Raw genomic sequence first — 12090 nt, 5'->3', positions numbered from 1 at the left:
TACATTTTTCTCCTTCCTTTATGTCTGTCCATTTACCTGTTATCTCAGGTAAATCTGCTAAAATAGGAGTAGAGTCTAGCAGATGCCTGACAGCAATTTCTTGGCAGATTAAACTCTGTGCACTCTAGTCTTGCCATCACCGAAGGAGACTGAAGGTTCTGAGGACAATGGGAGTGAGCGGCGGCTTTCACCTCCCAGGGGCCATACTGGCTACCAAGGCGACATCAGTCCTCATCTGCTGCTGGAGCTCTCTGAGCTGAGTAGAAGCAGTTTTCAGGATAAATATATCACAAAAATGTGAATTAGAAAAAGATACACTGGAGTGGCTTACCAGTGCTGCAGAGAGGAGGAAGAAATACATAAAAACAACATATAATTTTTTAAAATGAGAATCTGTGTTTCTGTAGTTACTGTTTTGCTTTATTACTGCATGAGCACCACTATGATATATTCAGGTTTCCTACTAAGAATAACAGGGCTGCATCTATGTTAACAGCACAAAATAATAGGATATATGTCTTCAGCTTTTCAAAAACAGGTGCTTTTTTCTGCCTGTCAGAGTTCAAAAAGTAAGAGACTATGTGATTTTTTCTTTCTTTCCTTGCATATTTATACATTTAGCCAATATTTAGTGTTTTTGAGGGGCAGAAGGGATGAAGAGGTGAATCGTGTGTGGTTTCAGTGCCCAGATTAGCAACATCTCTCGCAGGCACTGGGGGGCACCAGTAGCCCAGCGCGGGCAGTTCAGAGCGCTTCAGGATGGTAAAAGCGAAATCTTTTACTTTCGCAAATATTGTCTGCTTACATTTTCGTTTCCTCCTGTACAATCCAACATGACAGAAAGCTTCTCAGTTGATTTTTTGTTGTTGACTTTGGCTTGGTTTGGCTGTTATGTTTTTATTTCTTAAAAACCATCCAAACAAAATTATAGTTGTCAGAGGTGCTGGCGTGACAGCTGAGAGGCTAAAGGTTTCGATCTGCAGAAGAGTCCTAATGTTGTCAACCTCAATGAAAACACTCAATAATGTCTCTTTAGTCCTGATCTTTTGTAGGAATAAAAAAAAATAAAAAATACAGTGTCTCTTCGGGAATGAGCAAGGCTTTTCAGCCTCCTGCAGAGACTTCTTATAGCTGCTGAGGAAAGGCTGGGTTTCATTTAGTTATTTAGAAAGGAAATATATACTTGTTTCTCATTTTAGAAAAAATAAAAAATAAGTTAGTTTGTTTTTGCCTGAATGAGATTATAAAACTCAAGGAGCCTGGAAAATTTTGTTGATATCTTCACTAAGAACTAACGACTTATCAGCACAGGCTACATACAAATGTGCCTTGCATAAAATGTACATTATGAGAAAAACATGCAGAATATTCACGTATTACATTTTCCAAATAAGATGGGCAGTGCTGAATTGCCTTGCTGTCTGCCCTGTAACACGCCTACAAGGCTGCTACTTTCTTCCCACAAAAATGGTTCAATCCCCTTGTTGCTTGTGAATGAACCTGGTGAAACTAAGACAAAAATGACTGACCACTGCACTCATTTGCTGTTGGGCTACTGTGTGCTATGCCTGTGCTCCAGCACATTTGCACGTCCTTGGGTGACTGGAAGCAATATCCACTGACAGAGGCAGGGGAACAGAACATCTGAGGGTCAGCAAGCATGACGATGGTGTGGCGGCATCCCCTCTGTTCTCGTTTACATCCCCTGTGCCAGCATCTGGGGATAGCAGCCACAGGAGTCACTGGGCTGGCACCGTGCCGCTGGGCTGGGGCAGACCTCCCACAGCCAATTTTGCTGCTTCGGGGCCACTTTGTAGTGTCAATTTGGTGCACAGAGACCACACAATGGTTTGGGATTTGGATTATTGTATCTGTTCTATAGAGAAAGTCCTGCTGCAGTTAAAACATACAGTTACATTCACAGTGGGACTGCTTTTGCTGAAGCACACATGACTTTAATCAAACACTGTGTTATGGGCCTGACATTTAACAAAGAAAATCAAACCCCAACATCACTCTACTAGTCTGTAGTCTCTGCTTTCAGGGTTGGTTTTGGTTTGGTTTTCAAATTAATGAAAAAGCCTAACAAATATTATTTCAAAATTTAATTTGGCATCTTGGATTTGCGACATAAACTGAAAATGGTAAAGCTGTACTTTTTATATATAAATATGGTAGACATCTGGATTTGTATAGATCTTATTAAAAATATTTAACATTGTCTTTGCATTTTATTCCAGAATTATAAAGTCAGATACAGCCAGAGATAGAGTATCAGGAGGTGGTGCATGTCTTAAGAGAAGCAATTTAAGATGTTAATTCCTGAATTTAAAAGCTAGGAGCCAAATTACAGTGGTGCTTTATAGCGGGTTTTCTTCATCTGAAATTGCACATAAAATAGTTTATACCTATATATCCATAAACAGAAGAATAACAAGATTTGAACCTTTATTTTTTTATTTTATTTTATTTTATTTTTTAATTGTGTGTGTATGCAGTCTCCTCTTTTGGTGGTGGCAGGAGAGGGTTCAGGTGTCACTGTTGTAGAGAACCAAGAAGATAAAGTAAACCCAGCTCATGAAATTTCCCACTAACTTTGTGACCAGCTGCTGTGCAATACAGGCCTCTGCTGCTATTTGCAAAGCTATCTCTGAAAGTTACTACCAAAGGAGAAATCAGTTTGAGATGGGGCCCTTTTGTGGAAGAAAGGTGGCAGGTCTGCAGGAATTAGAAGTAGATTCTCATGTACCTAAAGGTAATTAATCAAATAGAATGGGATTAGGCAAATGTTTATATCCATTATTGTATTTTTGTGCATGTTAGTAGAGGGAAATAAACTGAAAAGGGAGGCAAGAAATCTGAGGAGGAGGTGGAATATGTTAGCTTCTGTATTGTCTATTGCTTTACAGTACTATTGTTTTCTAGTGTTGGCAGATGGTATGCAGAAATTTAATACAAAATTGTAAAATTTTATCTAGCAATGAAACATGCTCCATAAGTATTTAAAAATCTGCCAGTGAAGATTGGCCAAATTATGATGAGCTCATGTTTTCTAAGATTTTTTCCCTGCTTGTCTTTCACAAGCATAAAATAAGTCCTTGGGTGCATTTATTAGGATTTATACCTTATTGCAATTGTTCTCACAGTCATGTGCATTTTCCCTGCTCCCATCTGGATTTTAAATTAACTTGCAGTAAGGAAAGATTCCTTAATTTATTTGGTTCTATGAAAAGATATTTTAAAAGTCTAGACAAAGAGGAGATTCTTGCTTTTCTGGATTGTGGTGTAGTGTGCAGAAGATAGGATCTCTGGCATGCTCCAGAGGTTTCCAGAACTATTCTCTTTGTGCTTCCCGTTGTGAATGCTTTCAGCAGTGCCCTCACAGCTGCTTTGAGAATGAATGGGAGGAGGAATGTTCTCAGCTGCTGAGCGGGAGAGAGAAACAAACCAGCTTCTCCCCTTGGGATGCTTGAGTGCATCAGGTTATCCAGCCTGGGTCCCTATCACAGATCGAAGAGCAGTTTGGCCTGGTCTTACCTCACCCTTGTGTCTCCATTGGGTGTCAGTGCTTGTACTCAAGTGCAGGAAAACCTGCATCTTGACTCAGGCTGTGCTGGTGGAATTAGTGAAGAGAAAGGCCTCTGTATCTGTGGTTGTGAGGCTGTACAGCTCACCAAAACAGAGACTTGGGAAACCTGTAACCTCACACTGCTGCTGTTGATATGATAATTTCTGGGAATTAGAAAACCTACGCTGGTTGCACTTGTCAGAGTTTGCAGTTGTTAAGCAAAGCTTTGAAATGCTTCTGGTGAAGAACCAGCTGGGACTTTGTGCCATCTGCATGAAAAATAGAATTGAAGTGGATATGAATGTGAAACAAGCATGAAAACTTCATAAAGTTCAGTGGAACAGATGATAGAAAACATGGTCCTGTTCTAGGTAAATCAGCTGCTTCTGTGCTTCCCATTGTAGGATCCAGAGGCATATTTTGCTGTATGTTGGTAGTGATATATCTTTTGGACTTCCCACAGACCCATGTCAATGCCAGTGAATAAAGTGCTCTACTCCTTAGCTGGCACATCTGCATTTACAGGATGGGAATAGTGTCCCATACCTTGTGAGATAACGTAGATCATCTGCTTCCTTCTGTTGTCTGTTTTCACAAAGCCATGTGCTGCACACATCATCATTAGATTACACTTTATATGCCAGGAACAGGCACATGTTTCTTGCTGGACATGCTTTTCCTTGACCCTGCAGGTTCACAGTAGCTGGAAGTCAATGCGGAAAAGGCTGCTAATTGCCGTAGGCTGCACTTTGTAAAAAGGCTGAGCTTATCTACACGGTGAAGTGAGAAAGCTTTCTACTCAGGCTGAAGGCAAATTAATATAGCCATTACAGAACTGCTGAACAAAAGGAGACAGAAGAGATTGCTTTGGTGCTCTGTCAGCAAGTGAACTGCTAGATATTTTTATTGTGTTTGCAATTTGAATAATGAATAATAATAGCATATAAGCTACTGTTATAAATTCTTTGTGAGAGAGGCATGGGCGTTGTTTGGTCCCAGCCATTTCACAATAAAAGCGTTTTGCATCTTAAATATCTGTACTGTTTGTAATTAAAATATGGGATAAAACTGAATCATCCACAGAAAACAAGGTCAGTAATTGTGTGATGTGTGTGCTAAAGCTTTACAAAATACATTGAGAGGAATTTGTCCCTCTGCAGAGAAAAGGAAAATTAATGTTTACAGTTTAAAGAAACTTTATGCCATTAAGAAGAGAGGAAGCTGACTCTGGAATCTGGGATGCTTTTTTATGTGCAGTTGTAGTTTGCCTGGGTTTCCCCAGGCATGCTCTTAAATGGCTAAGGAAGTTGGCTAGATTTGCTTTTTTCCATTCTTGGTTCTCTTGTGCACTTTCTCCTTCCCTGTTCTCTTATTTATCAGCTTTTGTGGAATAAATAAATGTTATTGTTTCTAATTTCTTCTGTGCCACTCATTTCCTGACCTTGATTGATCTCAGCAACAAAGAGTAGGACTTTAAGATGAAACTAGCTGAAAACTCAGAGGGGGAAATGCTGTAAAGTTTCCAATTATGTTAGAAAGGGTAAGAAAAATTAAAAAGCAAGAAATGCATTTTTTTTTTTTTACATTCATGATATTTTGGACAGTTTGAATTAATCAAATTACATTGTGGGGACTCTTGCAGATAAGAAATGAAATGAAAAAGGTTAGTGGCTGATGTCCCATTTTAAGGTACAGAAGTATCAGAAAGCATACTGATGAACTTGCCTTTGATTAGGAATTAGACATTACTTTTGAATGCAGCAGTGACACAGCAAAGGTAGATAGGGCAGGATGACTGGTGTCGGAAATGCAGGATAGTATGGAAAGCTGTCACAATTAAAGGAAAAAGCTGTTCCTGGACCAGAGAGGACACACTGGAAAAGGTGTTGAAGATTTTCACCAGTTACAAGAACTAATAGTCTAGATTAACAAAACATTTTGAAAAGAAGTAAAGATGGTATCGAATCTCTGATTATCATCTATTTAAATTTAATGAATTAACTTACAGCAGAGAAATAATATACCATACAGATCTTGGAGACCAGCCTGGGATGCTGCCTGCTAGAGTTCTTCAGACAGTTAAGTTTGCTTTGCATGCCTGGCGAAATTCAAGGCAGCTGCAAAGAGCTGCCAGAGGAGTCTCCCCATGTGAAGAATTCCTCTCCAGCATCACATTTCCCTGTCTATCATTTCCTGTACTGGTCATCATGTGAGAGAAAATGGCAAAAAGGGTGCATGTCAGACAGATTCTTGGTACACTTCATCTCAAGCTGGCAATGGCTCCCTGGGGAACCTTACACAAGTGGGATAAGGTATACCAGTCTTCCCTTGCAGCTCATACTTGGCGTTTGTACAGCTCAAGATGGATTGAAAGAAGTGCACTTCTCATGTGGGAGGACTCTTCCTCTATGTGTCTAGGAGGGCTTGGGCACTTTAGAAATCTAAATGCTTCATGATATTTAAGAGCAAAAAGGTGAAAACTAGAATAGCAAGCATAACTCTGATAATAAAGGGCTTTAATGTGGGACTTGTTTACTCACAGCTGACACAATCTGTTCCATTTTGTTCTTCTGTGCTAAGATTGGCCAAAGAACGTCTTTTCTGAATTTTTTAATGGGGTAACCTTATCTACACAATGAAGCAGGAAACTATTCTACTCAGACTGAAAAGGAAACATGTCCCATTATTTGTCTTGAAATGTTTTACAAAAGTTTTACATTTTTTTGAAGATCAGTTCTTACTGGCCTTATTGAAATGACTTTCAGGGGGTAGTGGTGGCTGGTTGTATTAAATAAGAAGGATTATTTCTGAGAGCAGATGTCTTTCAGTTGTACTTTGTGCCACTAACAGATGGGTAGCAGCAACCAGAACTTCAGCTTTTCCATCAGATCTGTTTTATCAGGGGAAATATTCAATACTGGCAGGAGACTAGTTGCTCTCTGTCCTTCCTTTTCTCCCTTTTTCCCTTTTCCCTTTTTGTTTTTTTTTTTTTTTTTTTCCCACTTCTAAGAACAGAGTGGTTTTGTTGTCCTCCGAGCCACAGAGACGTATTATTGCTACAGAGAAATGAGCTAAAATGTGTACTTTAAATTTTTAGTCATTCCAAGTATCTCTAATTGAGATGATAGTAGCAGTTGGTGAGATAATTAAAGACTTTTCCAGGATTATATGAATGTGGGGAGCAATTGATCCATTTCTTCTTTTCCACTCTACAACAGTTCATGACCAGTACCAGAACATGGCTACATATATGCATATGTTTCAAATGAAATCCAAAGCTTAGTTATGACAATACAGACCTCAGTCCAAAAGACCTAAACTTCTAGTTTATCCTATAGGGAAGTAAAATAACCACATGCTTACACAGATATCCCACACATGAAAGGGAGCTGATTATTTTTGTTTTACTTTTTCTGCTAGTACATACTGCACAAAGCCAGTTCATACAAGAAGCAAGGAGAGAGGAGAAAAACATACAGCTCTCTAGCCCATCCTTTCTCAGTACAGGACTGTTCTCTGTACCGTCCCTCTGGGTTTCTCTAGTCCAGTTTCAAACGATATAACAATGGTGTTTCTCATGCTATGCTTGGATAGGAAATTACAAAAAATTCCTCAGTATTTAGTCTTCTTGTCTTTTTACTTCAGTCTCTTCCTCAAGGTTTGGTAGAGACCCATTTTGTGCTATTTTTTTACACGGTAGTGTCTATGTTTGTGTTACAATATTTTGACTTGGTAGCTGCCATATATTTAAGATGTTGCTTAATATCAATAACATTACAATACCAAAACTAATGCAGTTAGTGAATAACTGTACATAATACTCACATTTGGTATATTCATAGCATTTCATTTTTATTATTGCAGTCTTGACTGAATGGACTATTTATCACAGCTTATAAGGAATGATCTTTGCTAACACTATTAAGTCACTCAAGCGTGCTAAATTGTGGCACCAGAGCAGGTGCTATTGTATCCAGTTCTTTTGGAAAGAAAGGAAAAACCCTTAAATGATCCTGAACATTTATACCTAAAGGAAACAATCTTTTATATTAATATAAAAAGATTGTTTTGTACTCAGTCAAAAGAATTCTTGGCAGTCAGTTTAAACTTGCCTGTATATATAGCACGCTGGAGCCTGCTAAGTACCTCTGTTTTCTTTATGGATGAAGCCTTGGTGCCAAGAGGTCTGCACCACATGCAAGTGTAGATACGCTTGTATCTGATGGATTGTCCCATAGTGAACCACATTGTATACAGGATGTTCAAACATGTATTGATTATGTGGTTCTTTAGTTTACAGCAGAATTATAATCTGATGCTTTAAAGTACATGTATGCAATCAATCTTCATGTGAAGGATCTCAGTACAGAAATATTTTATGCTGTATATTAGATATTTGAACAATACCATTAGAAAAAAATGTATATTATACATTTTTAATGTATCTCCGTAGCATTATTGTGAATTTATACAGTTCTTTCAAGCATCATCTTTGTGTTGACTATGAACTGTAAATGTATAATAAAGTTCATAGTGTGTGTAACTATTTTCAGGTTTTAGTACCACATCTCATAGTCAGCTACATGAGCTACAAACCTCATATAACACAGTTACAAAGTTTTTATAGGACTATGTTTATGTTTGTTACAAATCTGTAAAACTTTCCTTCAACATTGCATTATAGAATAAGAAATTTGTATTTGAGGGGAAAAATAACATTTTGATTAGATTTTAGTCCGTCATGCAAATAAAATTTAAATATATATGCTTAAAGACTAAGTTGCTTCTGGTACTATGGTGCCAACTTCCAACTGCTTATTTGTGAAATACGGAAAACTTGACAGAACTACTACTTCTAAGTGTAGAAACAGATACAAAATTTCTTAAGACTGATTTATGCTAGCAATTTTTGAGAGGGATTATGTTAGTTTACAATGCCTAGCTGCATAAAAAATGCAGCTTATGCTGGTAGTATTTATTTGTAATTCAGGACAGGAGTACTTGAATGATTCTTCTGGAGCAGCTTGCATTTTCAGAAACTTTATTCCAATCTTTTGGAGCTATGATAATTATATAAATTGAAAATAATACTTTGTCGATAAGATGATGATCATGTTATTTACCTAAACAGTTTTATCTGCATTCACTCTTTAACTCATATTTTTACATCACTCAAATTCCTTTTCCTCTCATTCACTGGTAGTGGAATCTCTCAATGGACATTACATTTTTAGTCCTCACTATATACTGTTTTAAAAACGTTGTGCTGTCACACAACCATCTCAGTACTCAAATATACATTAGCTGTTGCTGCAGTATGTGTGGTGTTTGCTTTATGGCAGGACAAAGAGCATACTTGAAACTAAGTTTTCATTTGTCTAAAATGCAAAAGAATGCTGTATTCTTTGAAGTACTTAGAAAACTCCTCAAGCAGCTGGGTTTTAGCATTTAGATGCATTTGGCCAGTAATGCATGCACAAAATATAAAATACAAAACAAAACAAAAGCCCTTGAGCACATACATAATTGTAGAAAAGAATATAGAGAGATTGGACTGAGCTTGGTTCCCAAAACTCTTGTGGAAGACCCTGATTATCAGAGGTGAGGAGCCCAAGGCTGAGGTGCATGGGAGAAGGAAGGAGAGCCACAGCCTGCTCCCCCTTCCCCAGTCCCACTGGTTGCAGCATGCCTGTTGTGTTGCACTTGCCCAGGAGCAGGAAACACCTCTGCCTGCCCTGCCTGGCAGGGTTATGGAGAGCTGCTGCATTACCACAGGGCTGCGCGCTGCCATTGTGACCTGACAGTCATGGTGCCCTGTGTCCTGCAGGACAGGTATGAAAGCTTGAATCTAGTACTGAGCTAGTAGACAAAGGTGTAAAAGTCACTGAATGTGATGTTTTGTACCAAAATGACTTCAGTGTAGGTGTACGTGCACAAGAATGCCTTGTATACGTCCAGTGTATGAACTCTTAGTCACTTTTCACTGTTAGTGCAGGCAACTTAAATTTGCATTTAGGAAACAGTTTGATTTTAAAGTCATTTTTCTGGCTGTATATAACCAAATTTTGATATGGTGTATTGAATCCCTTCACATGACTGAATTTATTAAAGTATAAATAATATGCAAGGCTGTAAACATAGTATTATTTCCTTTTACATTGTCATTAATGTGGCATGATGATATCTTGCCACATCTTCTTCAGTTATTACTTGCTTCAGTGAATGATAATATCATCAGTGAGTGAAGATTATATAGTAAATATTTTAAGTTCCGTTACTGACTCATGTTGCTTTGTCTTTGCATTTTCTTACCTATAAATTATATAGTTAATAATAATTAAAAAGGGGGGGAGGGGGAGAGGGAAAGAAACCCTGAGATTAATAAGCAGCCAACTTTGTTTCCTAGTTTAATTTCTTGTTACCTGTTATTTGATTTAGGTCACACGGTGGTATTTCTAAAAGAGACTTTTGAAATCTAAATTGGATCTGTCTCTGTAAAAATTATACATATTTTTAAAACCTAAATCTGGATTACTTAGAGAAACTAAAGCATTTATACTTTTCATCTTGTAAAAAGGCTGTGTATAAATCTTCTTTGCTAGGTGGTGCACATGAAGGTCTCCAGCACTTGGGTCCTTATGGCAATATCCCAAATATCGTGGCTGAGCTGACAGGAGATAATATACCAAAGGATTTCAGTGAAGATCAAGGATATCCTGACCCCCCAAATCCCTGTCCTATTGGAAAAACAGGTAATTCTGCTGCAGCCTTCGTACCTCTGCATTGACTGTGCTACTGAGTCTTCCAGTGATGTGCTAAGCAGTACAACAGTTGATTCACTGATGTGTGTTTCCTGTCTTTTTGTACCCTGGGAGAAGATAACTGTAGAGCAATCAGTTGTTTTATATTAGATTTTATATATATATATATATATATGCACCTTCTCTATCGCTATATGTCTGCTAGAGAAGGTGAGATGGAAGAAATCATCTTGACCTTGGAGTAGAAGTTGGTGAGTTTTGTGATAGAATCTTGTTCCTGAGGGAGTTCATTTTTAGGCTGGCCCCTGAAAGAAAAAAAAAAAAAGTTACTGTTCTGTACAGATGAGGTTTACCCTTATTTTGGAGACTTTCATTGTGCCAAGAAGAATGAAACTGTCTGCCCTGATCTCCCAACCCAGGACCATGAGTCAATATTTAAGATACCTTGGCTCCCATCCATGTGGCTTTATAGCTCACTGAGGGTGCATCCCCGCCAATGAAATGGAGAGAACTATGTGGACGTACCCCAACTCATTACAAGCAAGCTAGCTCCAGCAGAAGTAGCAGTGCAGCTGGGGAGAGTGGGAGCGGGTGGTTATACCTGAGACACTTAGCGCGTCCCTCATTTGGTCGGACCAGTGTGTTTCCTAAGCCATACACATGGCTAGTGCTCAGTGGTCTCTCAAGCAGCACTACATGTGCATGATATAGACATACCCTAAGGAAATAGATCTTTTTCCTGTTACTTGAGACCAAGGACATGATTTCCAGTACAGAAAATAGTAGTAAAATACCCATTGGCTGCCTTGGATGCTGGAACTCGGAATGGGAATGAGCACTCTTTTTTTTCTGTCACTTTTTATTTGTGAGCTAAGAGATCTTTCAAAATCTTTTCTCTTCAGTCTTCATTTATGCTCTTTGGTAATGCCAAAACAGTTGTCCACATTTTTATTTTAAAAATATTCTAACTAGCTTAGAACTGATTTAAAAAATTGTCGTGAGAAGCTTTGCAAACAATGTTTTTACATTGCATTCAAAACATCATATAATGAAAGAAATCCAAATAGCCATCCACACTGATTTCTATTACAGCCTGTTTGGTGATAATGGCTGCATCACTTCTGAAGTAGTCTCATCTTCCATTTGTTCAATATAGCTGCGTCTGACAGGTTGCAAATGATGTTTTCTCACACACAAAAGCACATAGACTTTTTATCTGCTGTGCTTGTCCAGCAAACTTCTGTAAGTGATTAAATAAATAAAAACCTGGCATCCAGAGAAATGACTTTGAAAATCCCTTTAATTTTTCTTTCTTAGGTGAAATAAAAGTTGCTATCTAGACCAGTACAGTCAGATAGGAGCATGGGGAGAATTCCTCGAGAAGTGCTGCCTGCTCAGATAAACTCTGCCATAGGTACGCTGAGGGCAAAGATAGCATCTACTAGGATTAGAGTAAAATGTTTTTCAGAGCCTTAAATGGAAATTCAAGTGGTGACTGTTAAAACTGTATTATGCATACAAATTACCGGAGGCCTTCCTCAATCAGGTCTGTGGATTTGCTTAATGGAAAACAATTTTTCCAGTCACTGTCTACATATGCACATTCCACAGCAGGAATACATAAGCCTTGAGCACTTGAGTTTGAAGACTTTTTGATTAGCAGGTCGCAGAGGGCACACCATATGTCCAGCTTCTCTTTGTGTTTTCTACCCAAAGCAATAGACATAGACAATGTGAGGAGGTGAACCCACATTTCTGTTG

General features: G+C 38.3%; 1 protein-coding gene across 4 annotated transcripts in view; it reads left to right on the top strand.

The window, feature by feature from the left end:
- The window catches only part of SCG5 (secretogranin V), a 29326-nt gene that overhangs the window by 6087 nt on the left and 11149 nt on the right, over positions 1-12090 (top strand). For all 4 annotated transcript variants that reach the window (XM_032187603.1, XM_032187604.1, XM_032187605.1 and 1 more), the window contains exon 3: positions 10171-10320. In XM_032187603.1, the coding sequence (XP_032043494.1) occupies positions 10171-10320 (150 nt within the window). The remainder of the gene's footprint in view (positions 1-10170; positions 10321-12090) is intronic.

The sequence above is a fragment of the Aythya fuligula genome, chromosome 5, assembly GCF_009819795.1.
Source record: "Aythya fuligula isolate bAytFul2 chromosome 5, bAytFul2.pri, whole genome shotgun sequence".
Taxonomy (NCBI): Eukaryota; Metazoa; Chordata; class Aves; order Anseriformes; family Anatidae; genus Aythya; species Aythya fuligula.
This window is presented reverse-complemented; position numbering and strand designations above follow the sequence as displayed.